The sequence below is a fragment of the Bufo bufo genome, chromosome 1, assembly GCF_905171765.1.
Source record: "Bufo bufo chromosome 1, aBufBuf1.1, whole genome shotgun sequence".
Lineage (NCBI taxonomy): Eukaryota > Metazoa > Chordata > Amphibia > Anura > Bufonidae > Bufo > Bufo bufo.
This window is the reverse complement of record NC_053389.1, coordinates 811,630,827-811,653,637: the sequence shown is the minus strand read 5'-3', so window position 1 is coordinate 811,653,637 and position 22,811 is coordinate 811,630,827. Positions and strand designations below refer to the sequence as shown.

Genomic DNA, 22,811 nt, shown 5'->3' with positions numbered 1-22,811 from the left:
GGAACCATACGAATAGGTTTTCACTCCTAGCAGTCAAACTGGGACAGCATGCAATAAATCCTCCCCCAAGAATGAGACGACACTTCACCTTGAGAGTTAAAACCGGAACTCCCTTTATTTTAACACAAGCATTGATTTATACACATCTTCCAACAAGGTACCACCCACAGGCTCTGCAAAAACAGCCAATCATATGTATCTACAGTATTTAAACCTTCCCAGCAATTGTACACAAAATCCCCTTCCCTCTATCTGTAACGCAATAAACAAAACACAATGAGCATTGTCTGAGATGTAATTAACCACCACAATAAGCATTGTCTCAGACGCAATCCACAAAATACAATTACCAAACGTAATGGACTAACTTGAACCCTGGCATGCACATATACAATTTAACCGAACACATAATAACATACATAATATTTAAGACAGCCTGAATGCAATCTGCTACACAGTCTTAAAGGGGCATTGTTCCTAAAAGTCATAACATGGCCATTAAAGGGCCAGTAGCAGCAATATAAAATACGACATGCCTAAATATTGCATTCAAACGTACCAAATCACCAGGGGCCATAGTCAGCAGGTAGGAGGCGGGCAGCCAGGCCTCTCCAATGCCCAGTGGCGAGGCGGGTTCCGCCACATTTCTCCCCTTTCCCATTGAGACTATCCAGACTCCAGACCTCCAGGCGGTCTGGGGCTCTGATAGTCAGCCGGCCTTTCTCCAAGGGTGTAGTTGTCCCTATGGCCCCCTGCCACTTGTGCCCAGTTGTAGATCCATGACTTGGGGGGAAGGTAACCAGGGTGCCCTCTCCCCTGGTTGAACAAAGCTGTTGCTGGGGGGAAGGGGTAACAGGCTCCTCTCTCTGCGACACCCTCCCTTGTTGTAGGGGAAAACAGACTGCCTCTCCTTCCAATACATTGTCCTGTTGTTGTGGACCAGGACAGACTGTCCATATCTCCAGTGGTGCAGGTACAGAGACTACGGTCCCATCTGCACTGTTGTGGGGCTTACTGTCTCCCCTTGGTGTGCTAGGCAAACCGCTGGGGCTACTTGGGGAACAGCGGCCAGCGGTGTTCTGCACTGATGCCAGCAATCCTGCTGGGGCGAGGGGGGTACAAGCCAGCCCTGTAACAAGGGGGTCGGTGGAGCAGAGGCTAGCGGCTCTCTGCCCTGATGCCAGCTCTTCTGCTGGAGGGACTGGAGTACAGTCCTGCTGGGTAGTAAGGGGACAAGTAGGGCAGAGGCCAGCGGCGCTCTGCCCAGATGCCAGCTCTTCTGCTGGGAGGGGGCCAGAGGGGGCTAACGACTCCTCTACTGACCCCAGTACCTGGTTTGGAGTTGGCTGTGGAGGGGAGGGGTTGCTTACCTCCTCCTCCTGGTACTGCTGCTGGAGTTGGAGATCTGGGCCGGCTGCCCAGTATCTCTGTAGGGCCGGTAGAGAGATCTCGGTCCCATCTCCACCTGCCATCTGTGGGTCTTCCCAGGACCAGTCGATAAGGTCCCTCATTTCTGGGACTGGTTGGGGAGTAGGAGGTACCGAATGCAGGTCTCCTGATGACGGGCTTAGTTGTTGGGGAGGGGGAACGAAACTCAACGCTCCCAATGGTGTACAGTCCATAAGCCCCATCAGGTTAGAGACAGGCGGTGTCACTTGATCATATAAGTCCGCATAATTCTGTTTGATCTCCCACTGCTCTGGTGGTACTTGCAGGGTATAGGGTGACTGACTGGAGCTGACCAGGTGCTGGTAATCCTGCTCCAGTTCCCATTCCTGGACAGCCAGTTCAATCAGGTCTGGCCTTAGGTCTTCGGCCATAGGGAGATCCAGCACGGCCTCTCTATAGTCAAAAATGTCCCAAAGCCGTGACTCTGCCGCACTCCCAAATTCCGGTTCTGCAAAGGCCCCCCATAATAAGCCAGGGCCATTATAATCCATGCCCTCGGGTTTGTCAAATTTGGCCATTCCGGGAACCCGCTGAACCGCGTACCAACGTAGCGCTTGGTATGCATCATCGAGACCCAGTTCCCTCCATGCCAGTGAATTAAGTTGCCTCACCAATTCCTCCTGGGCCTGTTCTCCCAGCATAGGTATCCGTAGGGCCACTCTGGCTTGTAACCGCTGCTCCTTGCTGGGAAGACGCTCACCTCGCCAACGCTGGACACTTTCTAGGGTTTCTTCCCACATCTCTTGTCGGGCGCTCTCTCTGCAGTCCAACCTGGTTGAATCTCCTATTGGCTTGACCAGTGGTGCCAAGAGGTTCTGTAACCTCCGGTTCCATTCTTTTTCTACCTCGAGCGTTGTCCAGGGACTTGCTGGTTCTATGCCGCTCCATAATAATTCCTGTGTCTCCAGGGTGTTGTTCCTCTCACACCAGGACGCCATCCCACTGCTTGCCACCAATGTAACGGATCACCTGGCACCCCGACTGAGTACCTCCGTTTACGGTGGCGCCTAGCGTTTTCCTGAGGTTTCCAAGCACTCTGGCAGACACCACAATCACCGAACCGAAGAAGCATATGAATCCTCTTCAAGCATATGAATGCTGTGGGCAGTTGAATAGGAACCATACGAATAGGTTTTCACTCCTAGCAGTCAAACTGGGACAGCATGCAATAAATCCTCCCCCAAGAATGAGACGACACTTCACCTTGAGAGTTAAAACCGGAACTCCCTTTATTTTAACACAAGCATTGATTTATACACATCTTCCAACAAGGTACCACCCACAGGCTCTGCAAAAACAGCCAATCATATGTATCTACAGTATTTAAACCTTCCCAGCAATTGTACACAAAATCCCCTTCCCTCTATCTGTAACGCAATAAACAAAACACAATGAGCATTGTCTGAGATGTAATTAACCACCACAATAAGCATTGTCTCAGACGCAATCCACAAAATACAATTACCAAACGTAATGGACTAACTTGAACCCTGGCATGCACATATACAATTTAACCGAACACATAATAACATACATAATATTTAAGACAGCCTGAATGCAATCTGCTACACAGTCTTAAAGGGGCATTGTTCCTAAAAGTCATAACATGGCCATTAAAGGGCCAGTAGCAGCAATATAAAATACCACATGCCTAAATATTGCATTCAAACGTACCAAATCACCAGGGGCCATAGTCAGCAGGTAGGAGGCGGGCAGCCAGGCCTCTCCAATGCCCAGTGGCGAGGCGGGTTCCGCCACAAACTGTATCTAGGATCATAATCCCTGACAAGCAGAGCAGAAAGGAGGATAAGGCAGCTCTTTAGCTCAGTGTTGTGAAGTAACTTATTGTGTGATTAGGACAGGTTTTGTGTGTAGTTATAGGGCTGCGGCCATTTTATCTCCCCTTATGATTGCTCTCTAGACAAAACGAGCCATGATAACTAATGATAGGTACTTAGGAATATATTTATAATAAAGTAATATTTAAGTATTTTCATTTTATTAATTCCCAGAGAACCCCTTAAGCCACCATGTTGTAACCGTTTGTCATGGACTGACTTGCATTAAGCCTAAATGGCATACAAATTACATCATGGTGATAGCATGGACACAGAAGCTATGCCCACCCAATCCCTGAGGAGGCCAGGCATCAATTGACAGGCTTGCCATGGCTACATTGCTATAGACAGCCTGTATACAGAGAACTGTCAGTCTCTGAGTAGGACCACCCACTGGATAACTGTCAGTCTCTGAGTAGGACCACCCACTGGATAACTGTCAGTCTCTGAGTAGGACCACCCACTGGATAACTGTCAGTCTCTGAGTAGGACCACCCACTGGACTCCTAAACCAGAATATATGGACAAATGACAATGTATACTGATTCTTTTCCAACAAAATTATATATTAATCTGCTCAGCTACTCCTGCCTGTGATTAGAAAAACACAGCTGCTTAAAAAAAAACACCACACCTTTCCACAGAACTCAGTCCCATTTACGTCAGTGGTAAGTTGGCACAACCTATGGGCAGTTATTTCTAGAAGAAAGCAGCCATGTTTTTCCAATCCCACTTGATGTCTATGTGCAACACAAATTAATTCATTACAATGATCAAATGCATAAGTGTGTACACCCTCCAAGTAAGTATTAACCTGGATTCAATGTGATAACCAAGATTTGTTTGAATACATCTCCATCATCTTTAGGCTTTATTCACAAGGTGTGATTAAATCGAAATTTTTTCTGATTATTTGCAAAATTGCTTCAGAGGAGCTGCATTCTGTCGCAATTTTGCAGAATTCCCTGCAGCAAACTGCAATCTGACTGCAGCATGTGAACAGACCCTCAGACATATACAATAAAACTTTCGAAGCTCTGGCATAGGTACTGTGAATGCACAGCTAATGTATCTTCACGTTCACCCACACATTCTTAAGGGGGTTGTCTCATCACGGACAATGGGGGCATATCGCTAGGATATGCCCCCATTGTCTTATAGGTGCGGGTAAACCTCTGGGTCTTGCACCTATATCAAGAACGGAGCACTGAAAGTGGTGGAGGGCGCACTGTGCAGCCGCCCTCTATTTATTTTCTATGGGGCCTCCGAAAATACCTAAGCGCTGGCTTGGTTTGGTGGTGGCCGGACTGGAGACCTCCAGCCACCACTTTGCGGGGTTCTGTTTCCGATATAGGTGGTGAAATCCGCACCTATAAGAAAATGGGGGCATATCCTAGCAATATGCCCCCATTGTCTGAGATGAGACAACCCCTTTAAGTAAATCGGACTATTTGCTAAATCATGCCTGTTTAGCTTTGTCTTTAGGTCTTTTTGGAAAACCAATATTCTGCAAAGTTGGAGTTCTCTTGCAGACTGCAGCAGGTTTACGTTGCTTTGTATGCAATTTTGTGTACTGCAGCTGTCATGTATTAAAATCAATCTGTAGTGCTAAATAAGGTCTCCATGCAGCCCTAGCCTAAGGCTGGAGCTGCACCTATACCTTTTGTACATTTTTAATTTAGTTTAACAGTCAAATGATAACTGCAGTATACAACATTGTATAAAGTCACTGCATTGAACTACAGCTGCCACTCTATAGTTCAAAAAGTCTAGGCCTCTTTCACACGAGCGTGCCGGATTAGGTCCGGATGCGTTCAGGGTGCGTTCAGTGAAACTCGCACCGTTTTGCAAGCAAGTTCAGTCAGTTTTGTCTGCGATTGCGTTCAGTTTTTTCCGCTCGGGTGCGATGCGTTTTGATGCGTTTTTCACGCGCGTGATAAAAAACTAAAGGTTTACAAACAACATCTCTTAGCAACCATCAGTGAAAAATGCATCGCACCCGCACTTGCTTGCGGATGCAATGCATTTTTCCACGCAGCCCCATTCATTTCTATGGAGAAAAACGCTGAATATAGAACATGCTGCGATTTTGACGCAACGCAGAACTGATGCGTGAAAAACAACGCTCATGTACACAGCACCATAGAAATGAATGGGTCCGGATTCAGTGCGGGTGGCTATGCGTTCACGTCACGCATTGCACCCGCGCGGAAAACTCGCTCGTGTGAAAGGGGCCTTAATCCTCTCCCCAGATTTATTCTCAATTAAGTGCTAGCAATGAGGGTAATGCTGGCAATATGGCAAGTGACTTGAGTTCTGGACTTGGACACCTCAAGACATTGATAAAAGTTTTTCTAACCTTTGCGGTTGTCTTACTATTTGTCAGCCAAGCAGCAGTTCTCTTGCAGACAGCAGCTGGTTTTTCTCCAGCGTTTCACCCTACTTTGCTATTCTGGAAAGCATGTGTCATCTTGTTAAGTGAATCATCAAGGGGTATATAGGATGCCTTAGTACCAATTAGAGCCTAAAGGCCATTATACGGAGGCCCGAGGATCGAGGCAATTCTTGGGGATGAGCATTTGTTCGAACACTTGTTCCTGATAACCGCTCCATATAAATATGCCAGCAATCACCTGAGAAAAAGCTTGATTATTGGGTGATCACATATTGTATGCGGTACATAAAATCATCAGCTATCAGCAGATTGCCCTGTATGAACAGGGATGTGCCCCCAGCAAACAAAAAAAATCTGTATGGGGATGAGTGATCGCAGTATCGATCGCTAATCCCCATAAAGAGGAGATGATTGCGGGATGTAAATTGCTGCCAGAGGCTATGTATTGCTAACCTGTGTGCCACATCACGGGTACGGCGGAAGGAGGAAACAATTGAATGGTACATTATCCATCACAATCGGAAATGTATTACTACTGATTATTTCAAAGTACAGAATGCAATCTCAAAGTTGACCACATTCATGCCTTACCTTGGGTAGTGGACCTCTTGGTAAGAGATCGTTGACTGCTAGACATGCCTCTACGACGGACTCGAAGACATTTTGCCCAGTTGACAGACACTGAGATGGGGGCGCATCACTGGACTGAGAGAAGCAGGATGATCATTTCAATGAACTGCCCACCATCCAGGCCGCTCTGTCCCAACTGTGAGGAGGTGTTGGGAACAGGGGATACATGGAGGCACGGGCACGCGGTGAACAGGCTCTGGACGGCCCAGACAGACCACCAGTAGAGAGGATTGTTTGACCCAGTTATGGAAAATAAAATTTGGCTGCTTCGCCAAATTTCACAAAGAAATTTGGTTCGTGACTAATTACTTTGTCGCGAAGTGCATTTCTTTGGATGTAGAGGGTGCTATGACGGGGAACAGCGATTGCACCACCCCTCCGTCATTGAACCCCTCAGATGCTGCATTCATCGCTGAGGTTAACATTGAGGGCTTTCAGGAGTTAATCTGGTAAAAAAAATTAAAAATACTCACTTTCTCTATTCGATAGCATAGAGGCCGCGGCGGCAATCGTGAGATTTTGCACAGTGTATTCAATTAAGATAGCCGCAGCGACCTCTACGCGTGCAAATGTATGAGGTATGCATTTTTTTGTTTTTACTGCCATTTCAGGAAAAATTTATTCTTTACCATGAAGCATGAGGAAATTCAGCTTTGCAGAGAATCAAATTTTTCCTGAAATTTGTATCGAAGTCCACTTCGGATGCTTCGATTAGCTCAACACTATTTGCTCGTGTGTTGTGAACGAGAAACCTGGACTGTGTTATGACCAGTGGGTGGAATCCCGCTGCCCCAACTCCCTCTGAGGACAATGTCTGAGGAAAACCCCTCATTCTTCACCCGATACCTCTGATGGTGAGGAGAGACTTTGACCTCCAGGTGACACAATACACCCAGTGGATGCTGGGAGGTCAGAGGCTGATCAGACGGAGGCGTAGTCAGGGTACGAAGGCAGAAGTCAGGGCAGGCGGCAGTCAGGCAAAGTCCGTAAACGTAGATCAGGGTCAGGGCAGGCGTCAATCAAGCAAAGTCCGTAAAACATAATCCGAAGTCCGGTACACAGAATGACAAGAACCAACAGAACACCTTCACTCAAACAGGAAACTAGACTAGCTAGGTACCTAAGTTGCTCCGGCGCCTTCCTGTAAAAGAGGAGCCTTCAAATACCTCCTGCAGGCAGGCCATAGGCTGGGGAAGATGGGAGGCGTGCGCAGTCTGCCTCACAGAGGGTGGAGAGACACGCCCGCACACACCCTAAATACACACAAGGAACTGAGCCTCCTGGTGGCAGGAATGCAGACCACAGCTAACAACCCCGCTGCCCGCACCTGTCAGCATGGCCTGCAGCAGCGAGTGAAGAAGCCCGTACCTGCGTGTGGGGACAGAATCTCAGGTATGGGTTGCTGGGCTAATAGACTACCAGGGACTGGAACCAAATTGTCTTCAGCAACAAATCCAAATTAGGTTTGTAATCTGATGACGGTCCAGTTCGAGGATGGAGGCCTGGTGGTGAGCACTGCCTTTGCTGTGGAGGACACACTGCCCCAACTGCTGGTGTGATGATCTGCGGAGCCATCACATATGATAGTCGGTCACCCCTAGTAGTGATATGAGGGACACTAACAGCTCAGCGATATGTGGAGGACATCCTGCCGCCACGTGTGATCCTCTCATGGTAGAACTTCAACCTGGCATCGTTTAGCAGGATAATGCTCATCCACACACAGCAAGGGTTTCCCAGGAATGTCTCCACCAGATTACAACGCTTCCTTGGCTGCCCGGTCACCAGATTTATCACCAATCCAGCATTTATGGGACCAGTTGAGATGCCAGCTTCAGCAACCTAAGGCCCCTTTCACACGAGCGAGTTTTCCGCGTGGGTGCAATGCGTGATGTGAACGCATAGCCACCCGCACTGAGTCCTGACCCATTAATTTCAATGCATCAGTTCTGCATTACGTGAAAAACGTAGCATGTTCTATATTTTGCCTTTTTCATGCAGCCCTGGCCCCATAGAAGTGAATGGGGCTTCAGTGAAAAACGCATTGCATCCGCAAGCAAGTGCGGATGCGATGCATTTTTCACTGATGGTTGCTAGGAGATGTTGTTTGTAAACCTTCCGTTTTTTATCACGCGCGTGAAAAACGCATCAAAACGCATTGCACTCGCGTGGAAAAAAACTGAACAACTGAACGCAATCGCAGACAAAACTGACTGAACTTGCTTGCAAAATGGTGCGAGTTTCCCTGAACGCATCCGGACCTAAGGCTGAGTTCACACGGGCGTTGCAGGAAAAGGTGCGGGTGCGTTGCGGGAACATGCACGATTTTTTCGCGCGAGTGCAAAACATTGTAATGCGTTTTGCACGCGCGTGAGAAAAATCGTCATGTTTGGTACCCAAACCCGAACTTCTTCACAGAAGTTTGGGCTTGGGATCGGTGTTCTGTAGATTGTATTATTTTCCCTTATAACATGAATACAGAATGCATAGTAAAATAGCGCTGGAGGGGTTAAAAAAAAATAATAATAATTTAGCTCACCTTAATCCACTTGCTCGGGCAGCCGGCTTCTCTTCTGTCTTCTTCTTAGCTGTGTGCAAGAAAAGGACCTGTGGTGACGCCAGATCACATGGTCCAATCACATGGTCCATCACCACGGTGATGGACCATGTGATTGGACCATGTGATGTGGTCACCACAGGTCCTTTAGCCGGCAGCTCATGATTAAAGAAGTAAGAAGAGAGCGGCAGCTACGCGATCAAGAGGAGAAGGTGAGTTAAATTATTTTTTATTTTTTAACCCTCAATTGACCACCTACTAAGCATTCTGTATTCAGAATGCTATTATTTTCCCTTATAACCATGTTAGAAGGGAAAATAATAAAAGCTACACACCTAACCCAAACCCGAACGTCTGTGAAGAAGTTCGGGTTTGGGTACCAAACATGCCAATTTTTCTCACGCGCGTGCAAAACGCATTAAAATATTTTGCACTCGCGCGGAAACATTTTCCCGCGATGCACCTGCATCCTATCCGGCCCTCACACGTGACGCCCGTGTGAAAAAGGCCTAAGTTGACCAGTCTTAATGGCTCAGGTTTGTAAAATAACATTTTTGAATTCGAAACTAAGCCTAATAATAATAATCATCATCCTGTTCACCTGTGGATCAAACAGATAAAAAAATTTACAAATATAGTTCAAAAATCTTAAAAAATATTGTAAGAATCACTTCGTGACGCTGGGGCCTCATCCATCTTTGCCTGAGATGCTTGTACTCAGAGCTGGCACTCCACGGAATGGACGTAAACTCTTGCGTCCTTACTTCAGTCAGTTGTGACCGATCTTTTGGCAGGACAAGAAGTCTTGGACACAACTTGGCATTTCACAAGAAAAAAAAATTATTACCTGCTTTGCATATTAGGATTTTCCTGGTGAGTCATTTAACTCATTGCTGTCCAGGGGTTTTATGGATTTATTGACGGGGAAGGATGATTAACCTGACCGTACCACTTTAATGAGAGATTATAATCAGAGATTCCCGGGGGCGGGCGGGCGGGGGGGATTACGAAATGTCTTTGACCTATCCATAGTCACTACTGTTTGGCTGGCTGGTCAGCTCTCCCGAGCATCTCGTGTTTATAGCAGTAATATACATGACTCTCTCTTAGGCAGTCTCTTTCCTGGACATCTCTCCCTCTCTCTCTCTCTCTCTCTCTATAATTTCAGTTATTCCCTTGCCACTTTCAGTTTCATTGTTCAATTACTGACGTTCCCTTTTTTGGCTCGGTTTTGTTTCTCTTCTTTCGTTGTCTCCGGCACAATCCATCGGAGCCACTTTCATACCAGCTTGCAGGACTGTCTTCTCCAGGGAACATTTTCCACCAATTTTTCCAAGATTTTTCACCGGATTAATCCTATACAGTCGCTGTTACGCCCTGCTTTCTGAATAACCTCCTGCCTTTGCCCAGTTGGTTGCAAGGAACGCCATGGCTCATACCATGACAGTCAACGTGGTTCCAAGTCTGGCACGGGGCATGTGGGGTGGGACAGGATCTTGGTTGGGTGTCCTTCTTTGCCTAATTGCATTGGTCTACCAGTCCATTCATCTTGGGAACTTGCAGAGAGAACTTTCTGTATTTCAGAAGAGTAAGGAGCAGTCCAAGGGGGAGGTAAGTGCCTTCATGTAGGATCTTCTAATGTCCCGCTTAGAGGGTTGACCGCTCTTCAGAACTCTTCTGGCCACTTTTTGTGTGCTGCTGATCCATGCATCTAACAATGACTGGGCATAACTATAGCCATAGCTCTTGATATGGGCCCCTGAGGTTGAGGGGGTCCAAATAGGTCAAGAACATTGTACCTTTTTGTGGGGAATAATAATATGGTGTCTTTTTGCTATAACGTGGGTTTTCTGCTATATTGTGCTATGATACATATCTATAAGTCTTGCTACTTATGCTGCTGTTTTAATTTTGGTAGGGGGGGGGTCCCATCTTATTTTGCTATGGGGCCCCATGAATTATAGTTACGCCCCTGACTGCCAGGGCCACAGTGCAAATTATATACCTCAATGATCTAATATTACCACAGAACTGGCTGTAAAGTAATCTATTTGTGTTTTATAGGTCATCTTGAGCAAATATTAACTTGTGCTACTTAATTGGAATAAACTACATACAGATTAGGCTTCGTTCACACTTCAGATATTTTGATCAGTTAGGGTACTTTCACACTAGCGTTTTTTTCTTTTCCGGCACTGCGTTCCGTCACAGGGGCTCTATACCGGAAAAGAACTGATCAGACATATCCCCATGCATTCTGAATGGAGACTAATCCGTACAGGATGCATCAGGACGTCTTCAGTTCAGTCTTTTTGACTGTTCAGGACGGAGATAATACCGCAGCATGCTACGGTTTTATTTCCGGCCAAAATAACTGAACACTTGCCTGAATGCCGTCATTTTTTTTACATAGGAATGTATTCGTGCCGGATCCGGCATTCAAACTGCTGCATTGACGGATTTCGTATTCCGGTCTGCGCATACGCAGACCTTTAAAAATGTGAAGAAAATAAATACCGGATCAGTTTTGCCTGATGACACCGGAAAAATGGATCCGGTATTGCAATGCATTTTTCTGACTGATCAGGATCCTGATCACTCCGAAAAAAGGACATGCCTTTGCCTACAGTTTGCCTGATCAGGCAACGGAACTGCCTGCCGGAATCGAACAACGCAAGTGTGAAAGTACCCTAACTGCAAATAACCGATTCATGTCGGAGCCAGCCTACATGTATTTGATATCATTTTCTCTCGGGACACCTTAGACCTTTCTTTTGTGCCATTAGATGATGGATATAATATTTTAAAAAATTCAGGAAAAACTGAAAATTATGAATTATCAATTTTTCTAACTATTACAAAAGGTTTCAAGACAAAACATTTCTAAAATCATTACCGTACTATTGTACTTTGAAAATAAGTAAGCGCTCTTCATGGAATGTATCTACAGGCTGGGCTCGCCGCAAGACTTCAAAAGACTGGAGCGCATTTTGCCTATATTTCTATCGCTGGTTCTATAGCACCTTACTGCCAGAAAAAAATTTGCACAGCGCCAAAACGCTACAAGCCCCTTGAAAGTGACTTTTTTTTTTTAATGTTATTCGCCTAAGGTATTCATCTTGGGGAAATTTAGACATTTTAAGAGGTTTTTTTTGGGTTTTTTTTTAAATTTTTACGTGCGTTTGTATATTTTACACAGAAAAAAATACCCTGCTATACTAAATATAGCTAAAACAAATACCTAGATTTTTTAAATAAACAAGTGTGTGTATGTTTGTATATTTTACACATACAAATTCCACTATACTATTACTAAAACTAATAAATATAATAAATAAATATTTTATTTTTTATTTTTTTATGAACAAAAAAGGGGCAGGATTGTTTGTATGGGTGTGTACGTAGGCGAATTACTATTGCTAATACTAGTAACTATTGCTATAGCTTTTAAATCTTTTAATTTTTTATTTTATACATTTTTTAAAATTATTTCTTTATTTTTCATTTACTTTTTTAAAGTGAATTAACCCCTTTCTGCCACCGTCAAGGCAGGAAGAGGTTAATTCCCAGCTTGCAGGCTGACATTTCATTTTAAAGCCAGCTGTTTCTTACACAAGAAATAGCGCTCCCTGCCAGCTTTCAACTTCCTGAACGTAAGACACACTTGTAGCAGAGTGCTACAAGCGTGTATTACAAGCACACGGCTCCAGCTGGCCACGGCCACTGTCTAATGACAACGCGGTCACAGCGATCTGTGGCGGCAGATCGCCATGTAACCCGACGCTTTTATACGTAGAAAGTCGTGCAGCGGTAGTAAAGTGGTTAAATAATATAAAATTTATACTAGATGTAATATGATACATAAGATTGATGTAATAAAAAGAAAAGTAATAACCACAAAAATAAAAATAATAAAAACAGGCGTAATGTATTCAAATAATATAAAATTATTATTAGATGTAATATAATATTGGGGAAACAACAAAAAGAACAGTAATAAGTACAAAAACAATAAACAGGAAAAACAAAAAATAGAAAAAAAAAGAAATCATTAAAATTATAAATGTACGATATTCATAAAATTCTTAATATTTTATTTTCAATTTGATATATCATATTATTAACCCCTTAATGGGGTTCTCCACTTTCCCTACTTGTAAGAAGGATCCCTTGATCCATTGGTCTGAATTGATTATTTTTGGTATAATCTGTGCTCATAATTGATTTATTTTTAGGGGGTTTGTTCTGGGGTTTAAATTAATTTTGGTATCCGGTCTGGAGTCTGAACTAATTTTCGGAATTGGATTCATTTAGGGGTTTGAATTTATTTTGGGGTCTACCCGGCACAGTGTATTAGGTCCATGTGGCATTACCGAAATAGTGCATTCTGAAAGTCTCCAGACCCCTTCACTTTTTTCACATTTTGTTATCTTGCTTTTTGTGCTATACGTTTCCCCTCATAATGAGACAGCGAAAACAGAATGTTCCAAATCTTTATTAATCTATTGAAAACAAAAGACTAAGATCTTGGATTGACATAAGTCTTCAGACCCTTTAGTCAGGACTTAGTTGAAGCACCTTTGGCAGTGCCTGCTTGGGGATGATGCCACAAGGTGTGCACCTAGATTTGAGGATTTTCTGCCATTTTTCTTTGAAGATCCTCTCAAGCTCTGTCAGGTTGGATAGGGGCCGTTGGTGGACAGTTATTTTCAGGTCTCCAAAGATATTCAATTGGGTTTAAGTCAGGGCTCTGGCTGGGCCACTCAAGGACCTTTAGAGTAGTCCCTATGCCTCTCCTGTGTTGTCCTGGCTGTGTGCTTAGGGGCATTGTCTTGTTGGAAGGTTAACCTTCGGCCCAGTCTAAGGTCCGGAGCACTCTGGATCAGGTTTTCATTAAGTACTGTATATCTCTGTCCATTCAGCTTTCCTTCAACAGGCCAACCAGTCTCCCTGTCCCAGCCACTGAAAAACACCCCCACAGCATGATGCTGCCACCAACATGCTTCACTGGGGGCATGGTATTAGGCAGGTGATAAGCAGTGCCTGGTTTCCTACAGACATGATGCTTAGAATTAAGGCCAAACAATTTGTATCTTAGTTTCATCAGACCAAAGAATCTTATTTTTCCCAGTCCTTTAAGTGTTTTTTTGCAAACTCTAGACAGGCTTTATGTGTGTTTCACAGAGGATAGACTTCTTTTTGGCCACTCTTCCATAAATGCCAGATTGCTGGAGGCTGCATTGAAGGTTGACCTTCTGAAGGTTTCTTCCATCTGCATGCAGGATCTTTGGAGCTCAGTCAGTGTGACTATTGAGTTCTTAGTCACCTTTCTTACTAAGGCCCTTCTCCCCCGATTATTTAGTTTTATGGGGTGTCCAGCTCTAGGAAGAGTCCTGGTCGTTCCAAACTTATTCCATTTAAGAATTATGGAGGCCTCTGAGCTCTTGGGAACTTTTAGTGCAGCATAATATGTTTGTCCCCTTCTCCAGATCAGGGCCTCCACACAATCCTGTCTCTGAGCTCTACAGGCAGTTCTTTCCTCCTCATGGCTTGGTTTTTGCTCTGATGCATTGTCAGTAGTGAGACGTTATGTAGACAGGGCTGTGTCTTTCCAAATCACGTCCAGTCAACTAAATTTACCACAGAAGACTCCAATCAAGGTGTAGAAATATCTCAAAGGTGATCCACAGGAATGGGAGGCCTCAGAGCTAAATGTCAAGTGTCTGAATATGTATGTCCATGAGAAATGTTAGTTTCTCCTTTTAACCCCTTGGAAGGTTTTTTTCCTTTTTTATTTTTCTTCCCTTTCTTCCCGGAGCCATAACTTTTTTATTTTTCCGTTCACATAGCCGTATGAAGGTTTTTATTTTGCGGACTAAGTTGTACTTTCTAATGCCACCATTTAATATGGCATACAATGTAGTGGGAAGCAGGGAAAAAAAATGTAAATGGGGTGGAACTGGGAAAAAAAAACAATTTCTCCACAACTGACCTGTGCCCTTCATTCTCTGGGTCTGTATGATTACAACGATACCACATACCGTATGTGTGGTTTTGCTTGTGTTTTAATACTGTGGTTTTTTTGATACCACTTTTTGATCACATTTCATTTAATTTTGTTGGGTACGTGAAGCAATGAAAAAAGGTGAATCGGCCAGTTTGATTTTTTTTCCCGTTATGCCATTTGCCATATGGGATAAATATTTTTATATTTTAATAGTACGGGCATTTTTGGACACAGCAATGCCCATGATGTTTATATTTTTTTTATTGTTTATGTATTTATATTTTTATTCTAGCAAAAGGGGGGTTATTAAAATTTTTAATTTTTTTTATATTTTTGAACATTTTTTACTTTTTTTTTAGCCCCTCTAGGAGTCTACAATACTGACTAGTTAGATTATTATTTTTTGTTTATACTGTAGTTCCATAGAACTATAGTACAAGCTGAATTTGCTGTTATCCTATATTGGCCTGCCACCTGCAGGCCAATATAAGAACTGCAGGTCTGATAGGCTGGGTCTCTTCAGAGAGACTCAGCGTATTAGACAGAAGGACCGGGTTCCCCGTTCTCCGCTCGGGGGAGCCGGTTTTAACCCAGAAGTGTGCACTTCTGGGTTTTTCGCTATTCAGATGCCATGACCGCTCTTGACCACAGCATCTAAAGGATTAAATGCTTACGGTAGGCATTATTGCCGGTCGCACACATGAGCCGCGGGCCTCCGCAGAGACTCGTCGGCTATGGCGACCGATGCATGTGCAAGCAGTGGCCATGTTTAAAGACCCACCACATATGTACAGCGCTGGGAGCCTAAGGGTTAATGAATTAGCAAAAATTTTGAAAATTCAGTTTTCACTTTCTCATTATGGCAGATTGACGGAGAAAACTTGATTGTTTTTATTTTTATTGTTTAAGGAGCAACATAAAATGTGAAAAAGCGAAAGGGTCTGAAAACTTTCTGAACTCATTATATCTCTGAAAGACAACGATCTAATGACAACTATGGGGAATTGCCTGACTGCTAGGAGTTCTATATAGTGACAGGCAGGGCCTAACAAAGGGCCCCAGGGCCATCCTATAACCATTCAATTTAGGGTACATTTTAGGCATGCATTATAGTAAAAAAAAAATAATAATAATAATTAAACAGTCCTTAATGGGACTAGAAAGAAAATGTTTAAAAATGTAATAATTAATTAAAATATAAATATGAAAAAATATGAATTAAAACATAAACATGACAAAAATTTAAAAAGAGCGCTGGGCCCTTTCACACTGGCAATCAGTGGGGGTGCCGGTAGCACCAATATAATATTGATGCCCTATATTAACCATTTCCCAACTTCTGCCGTACATGTACAGAGTATCTGTAAAAATGGTGTCCCCTCGAGAGTGCAATGGGTGACAAAGCCGCCGGGTTTCTGTGGTTTTAAACAGCAGAAACCTGGGACTAATGTCTGCATTCAGCGATAATGCCGATCGTAGACATCATCAAATGTGACCATAGCATCTGAGATCTGAAAACCCAGAAGCACTGTGTTTCCAGGCTTGGAACGGCTCCCCCACACGCTTATTCATTCGTTGTGAAAGATCTGAGCCTGCTGGAGACTACTAGGCCTTTCCAAGGTATATTCCAATGTAGGCCTGAAGGGGGCGGCACTATATTGGAATATACAGAATTTTCTATTTAGCAATGTCTTAAATCCATTGGTAAATAGAAATGGCAATCTGATAATTGTATGTTGTTAGGCCATTGGGTGCATAAAAAAAAGTTAAAAAAAAAGTTTAGAAAAATATTTCCAAAAAATTAAAAATATCTGAAAATTCAAATCATCCCCCGTTACTGCAGAATAAGGGAACTTTCACACTGATCAGTTTTATGCGAATGAATTCTGAATGGAGAGCAATCCGTTCAGGATGCATCAGGATGTCTTCAGTTCAGTCTCTGTACGGTTTTTGGACGGAGAAAATACTGCGGCATGCTGCAGTATTTTCTCCGTCCAAAATTCTGGAACACTTGCCGGAATGACGGATTTTCCATTGAAATGTATTAATGTCGGATCCGGCCCCAAGTGTTTTCCAGAAAAACGGATCCGGTTTTGCTGTCTGCGCATGCTCAGACCTTTAAAAATGTGAAAAAGATAAATACCGGATCCGTTTTTCCGGATGACAACCGGAGAGACGGATGCTGTATTGCAATGCATTTGTGAGACGGATCCGGATCTGTCTACAAATGGTATTCGTTTGCATACAGATTGCCAGTTCCGGCAACGGAACTGCCTGCCGGAATCCAAAAACGCAAGTGTGAAAGTACCCTAAAGATAAACAATAAAAAATAAACATCATGGGCATCACCATGTCCCAAAATATTTAAATATTTATTCCATACGGCAAACAGCATAATGGAAAAAATATGTAAATGGCCAAAACTAAATTTTTTCATCGTTTTATCTCCCCAAAAATTTGGGGTGGTGCTGGGCAAACTGTTGGGGTGGGGGAAGGGATCTCTTCCAGGGTGGCAGACTCAGATTAAGCACTCACCAGCATGTATAGGTAAATTCTTAAATAGACAGTAATGGTCTGTTTGGAGGCTCAGGAAGGGAGTATTCCACCCAAGGTGTCCATATTTTTAATAATTGATCGTGATGGTCTGCTAAAATGGAGGTCAATTTTTCTTTGACCAGGGAGGGTTTTTTCCAGGCCGTGGTAATCATTTGTTTGGTGGCAAAGAAAAAGAAACCTATTCACGGTCAGGAGTGCGAACAATTCTCAGAATTCTCTTATTAAGCAATGCCTCAAACGGGTTCTTCCGGACATTATAACCCGTTACTGAGTTAATAAGGTTATAGACTCTGATCTAAAGTCACTTCACCCGAGGGCAGGCCCACCAGATATGCATTACGTCAACTGTAGATTGACAACCCCTGAAACTGTTGAGGGAGTAGCCCGGTAGCGCGTAGGCCATTCTGGATGGAACTAAATACCAGCGGAGTAATACTTTAAACTACGTCTCTAACAGTAATGTGTTTTGGGCACTTTTCTGTGTGGAATCCCAAGTTTGTTTCCACTGGTCATAAGTTAAGGTAGAGCCCAGGTCTGTTTCCCACTTTGAAATGTAGGGCAATTGGATTCTGTATGAGGCATGGGTCAGTTTTACCACATAAGGAACACCATAAAAATGAAACCAATAAACCTGTGCTTCGGTAATGCAGGGAGTAAAAAACAAAAACGTTTGTTTCAATCGGAAGAGGAAGACAAGCTGCTTTCAGACTCCTCTGGCACCGGCTTATCTTCTGTGGGAGAAGAGGATTCGTTGAAGTCCACTATGCCTGATCCAAAATCTGCCATCGAGGTAGAGTTGGGTGGTCTTCATGGACAGTAGATCGTTCCTGAACAAGCATGCATTCAAGGTAGGAAAGCAGGAGGAAACTGCGGCAAGAAGTGTCTTATGTTCCCAAGAGCAAAAGGATCTAGGGTATGAAGATTGTCATAAACATAAAACTGATGGTCCTTCCTGCTGAGATCTGATGACTCGAAGACTCGTGCTTTCAGGGCTACCAAATAATAGATTCTTACTGCTAGTTGTCAGCCTAAAAACTGGTTGACCAGGATGGCGATGTTGAAAATGATTTCCTGTCACCTTTACATTACAGGTGAGAAAGTTCTGTGACTCACAGCTCTGCTCCCCCCGGCAGAAGAGAGATGTCTCGGTGAACAAAAAGCGGAAACACACTGGTGAGATGATAGGGGGGGATGTTTGCCTTTGGCCTATGCTTCTTCTCGTCACCCCATTGTTCACAGATGCACATTTTTTTTTTTTCATTTCATTCTTCCCCTTGACACACAGAAAAGATTGTGCAATGACTGCATAAAATGAAATAGTCAGCTAAGATCAAGTAACGAGTATTGTTATGGAGATAATAAATCCGCTTGCAATGCTACCACTTCAGCACATTAGATGTTTCCGTGTTCTGGTGCCAGTTAATACAAAGATCTCATGGAGAGCACTACTAAGCACTCGACGACTCGCTCAACAGAGGTTTCAAATATCAGCCTACAGATGAAGCAGTGTTTACAGAGTCCTCATAGCACAGGAACGGGCTTGTGATTAACTTGATTATTATAAGTCATAATGGTCTCGCTAAGTAATGTAAATAGGTCATACATAAGCCATCATAGTGATCATCTCCCAGATGGGAAAAAAAGATTAGACATTATAAAAAACAATCAAATCTGCTCAACCCCTCTTCCCTTGATGGCCGATTGTTGGGTTGCCCCTATACAGATTAAATTAGGGCTAATCCAGCCACACACTGTTACCTAATGGGTAAGGCTAGTTATGGTGGGCCACTGTTTCCATCCATCTCTGTTCTACCCTCAGCTCATGCCTATGGAGAGGGTAGAGACAAAGGATATCATAGAGGGGTATCTACTGCTCAATTGCCCTTATTATAAAGTGTGGACTATAAAGAGAGGTGGTGGAGGTCATGTATCATCTGTGTAAAACACCCTTTGTCTTGTCATGAAATAAGGGTGGGTTATCTGTTTAGCCTGGTGATAGCAGCTGGTCCTGGAAGCAGATGTCCCCTAAGTTGCAATTAGCTAGGGACCAGTGCAGAGGAGAAGGATTGTCCATTCAGATTAGACAAATTAATCTGGCAAATGGAAAACTGGGATAGATATTGGCCATCTCTGTAGGTCTATGCAAAGGTCACATTCGGGTGTGGGAGGGAAACATCACACTGAACATAGGAGGGAAAGGGGTGAGGGAATAAGGCTTGGAAACTAGGGAAAGGAGATGGACATCTACAAGTAAAACCCTAATCAAAGTCCTGACTAACTACCAATATGAACAGACCCCAGAGGTAGGTGATTTCATACACAGGAATACCTAATGTCCTAACTCACCCTATTGGACCCTGGTACTAATGTCAGGACTGAGACAGAAGGACGAACAGGAGTCTCCATCAGGCCTTAATATAAATGACAGGGAAATGCAACACACAAAATAACCCAAACAAAATACAAAAGGGAAAGAAAACACTTAACTTTAAGTGGCTATGGCAGCACCAGGAACTCAGCCGAGATCCACACACAGCTATCCACAACTCAATTTGAAGCTATAAACCGCACAGCATTGTGGGAGAAACAACAATAAATAGAAAGGTTAAATGACCATAATAGCCACACCTGGGGAAAGAAGGTGCGGTAAGCACCAGAAACAACACAGACATCATTTGATCCAAACAGAAAACATGTCAGATCAAACCACGTGTTGCCAGTCTCACCGATCTCCTGCCACCTGTCACAGGAACGTCTGTGACAGTACCCCCCCTTCTACGGGTGACCTTCGGGCACCCAGGAACAACCTTATCCGGATGAGACCTGTGAAAGGCTTTGACCAAACGACTGGCATTCACGTCAGATGCCGGTACCCACATCCTCTCCTCTGGTCCATAACCCTTCCAGTGAACAAGATACTGAAGAGATCTACGGAGAACTCGAGAGTCAATAATCTTGGCGATCTGCAATTCCAAACTGCCGTACACCATGACAGGAGTGGGTAGAAAGGGGGACGACACTAAAAGGTTCAACATATCTCTTCAACAAAGATTTTCAGAGCCTGAGGAAGTTCAAGACAAAAAGCTACAGGATTAATAATGGCAGTGATCTTATATGGACCAATAAACCTTGGACCCAACTTCCAAGAAGGTACCTTCAACTTAATATTTCTTGTGGACAGCCACACAGAATCACCCACACTTAGGTCCGGACCATTCATACGTTTCCTGTCAGCCACACGTTTATATTTGTTGCCCATATTCATCAAGTTATTTTGAATTTTCCGCCATATAGAAGACAATGATGACAAAAAATGTTCCTCCTCAGGGATACCGGAAGTATCCGAACCAGAGAATGTGCCAAATTGTGGGTGAAACCCATATGCAAATCACTGACAACTGGTATTGGGTACACGTTCCACCATCAAAATTATATCACTGAAGTACGGAACGCTATAGAAATTAGATAAAAAACTAATACTTTATTAATTCACAAAGGGAAGAAAGGAAACCTACAAAATATATATAAAATTCTAGATGACCTGACTAACCACAATCCCTGAGAACGGGTCAAGATGACACATGAAAACCGCATGAGTGGTACCGCTCAGGTGTGGATAGGGTCACTAGAAAATCCACTACTGGATTTTCTAGTGACCCTATCCACACCTGAGCGAGCCGGCCGTGGTGAGCTCATACAACCAAAAGTGTGCACCGTGGCACGGACAAGGTGCTATGCTCAAGAAAACCCAGCTTGGTAGGCCCTGGACTAAATTTAACAAACTAATCCATTGATAAACATCTACCCATAGGGTCTGACCTACTAATAAACACCTGTTCAGTTGTGAACCAGATGTCTGAGTGTCGACCCTACAAGCACGAATCAAGGGACACTAAACTGGCTGGGTATGAGCAAAAAAAGAAGCTTGGTTGCACAGCTGCTCACATACTACAGAGGGCTGGATTGACACAGACCACTGCTGTAGTGTGAGCGCAATTCAAAGCAACATATAAAAAGCAAGAGTTTGCCCCCACTATCGCTCGACGCGTTTCGCCATGTGTGGCACGTCAGGAGCATAAAATGTGGGTAAGAAGACATTAGTAACGCACCAGTAGTGGATCTTCTAGTGACCCTATCCACACCTGAGCGGTACCGCTCATGCGGTTTTCATGTGTCATCTTGACCCGTTCTCAGGGATTGTGGTTAGTCAGGTCATCACAATCTCAGGGATTGTGGTTAGTCAGGTCATCTAGAATTTTATATATAGTTTGTAGGTTTCCTTTCTTCCCTTTGTGAATTAATAAAGTATTAGTTTTATCTAATTTCTATAGCGTTCCGTACTGCAGTGATATTATTAATGAAACCCATATGCCCCAAAAAATGACGACTTACCAGTGGACTCCTATCTACGACTGTTTATGGCAAACTTTGCTAAAGACAAAAACGAGGACCATTCCTCCTGGTTCTCAGAGACAAAACATCTTAAGTCTCCAGACTCTGATGAGTGCGCTCCGTCTGTCCATTCGTCTGAGGATAAAAAGCAGAAGAAAAAGAGAGTTGTACCCCCAGCAGAGTACAGAACGCTTTCCAGAATCTGGACACAAACTGAGTCCCCCGATCGAGACCACAACAGAGGGAATGCCATGAAGTTTCACAATGTTGTCAACAAATACTTGCGCAAGTGTTTTAGCATTAGGTAGGCCAGGCAATGCTATAAAGTGCACCATTTTACTAAAACGATCAACTACCACCAGAATAAATGTCTTTCCAGACAAATTAGGTAGATCAACAATAAAATCCATAGACAAGTGAGTCCATGGTCTGGGCGGTATGGGCAACGGAAGTAGAGATCAGGAAGGTCGAGTATGTGTCACCTTAGCGCGTGCACAGGTACTACAGGCTGACACATAGTCCTCAACACACTTACGCAACCCCGGCCACCAGAATCTACGAGAAATGAGGTCATCAGTGGATCTACTCCCAGGGTGTCCCTTAAGAACCGTACAGTGATGTTCCTCAAACACCTTATGACGCAATTCTGATGGAACCACCAACTTCCCAGAGGGGCAAGACTCCGGTGCATCTCCCTAAGCCTCTAACACCTTCACTTCTAGGTCAGGGTATAGAACGGGTATCACCACCACCTCCGACAGTATCGGACTCAGATTTTCAAAATCACCACCTCCAGGAAAACTATGTGACAAGGCATCTGCCTTGACATTCTTAACCCCAGGACGATAAGTGACAATGAAATTAAATCTGGGGAAAAACAAAGACCATCTGGCCTGCCACGGGTTAAGTTGTTTAGCCGACTCCAGGTAAGCCAGATTTTTGTGATCTGTGAACACCGTGATCGGAGGAATCGCTCCTTCTAACCAA

General features: G+C 43.9%; 1 protein-coding gene across 1 annotated transcript in view; it reads left to right on the top strand.

The window, feature by feature from the left end:
• Positions 1-22,811, top strand: part of LOC120988949 — a 69,905-nt gene that overhangs the window by 29,072 nt on the left and 18,022 nt on the right. The window contains exons 9-10 of the mRNA XM_040416759.1: positions 10,280-10,480; positions 18,524-18,605. Of these exons, the coding sequence (XP_040272693.1) occupies positions 10,280-10,480; positions 18,524-18,605 (283 nt within the window). The remainder of the gene's footprint in view (positions 1-10,279; positions 10,481-18,523; positions 18,606-22,811) is intronic.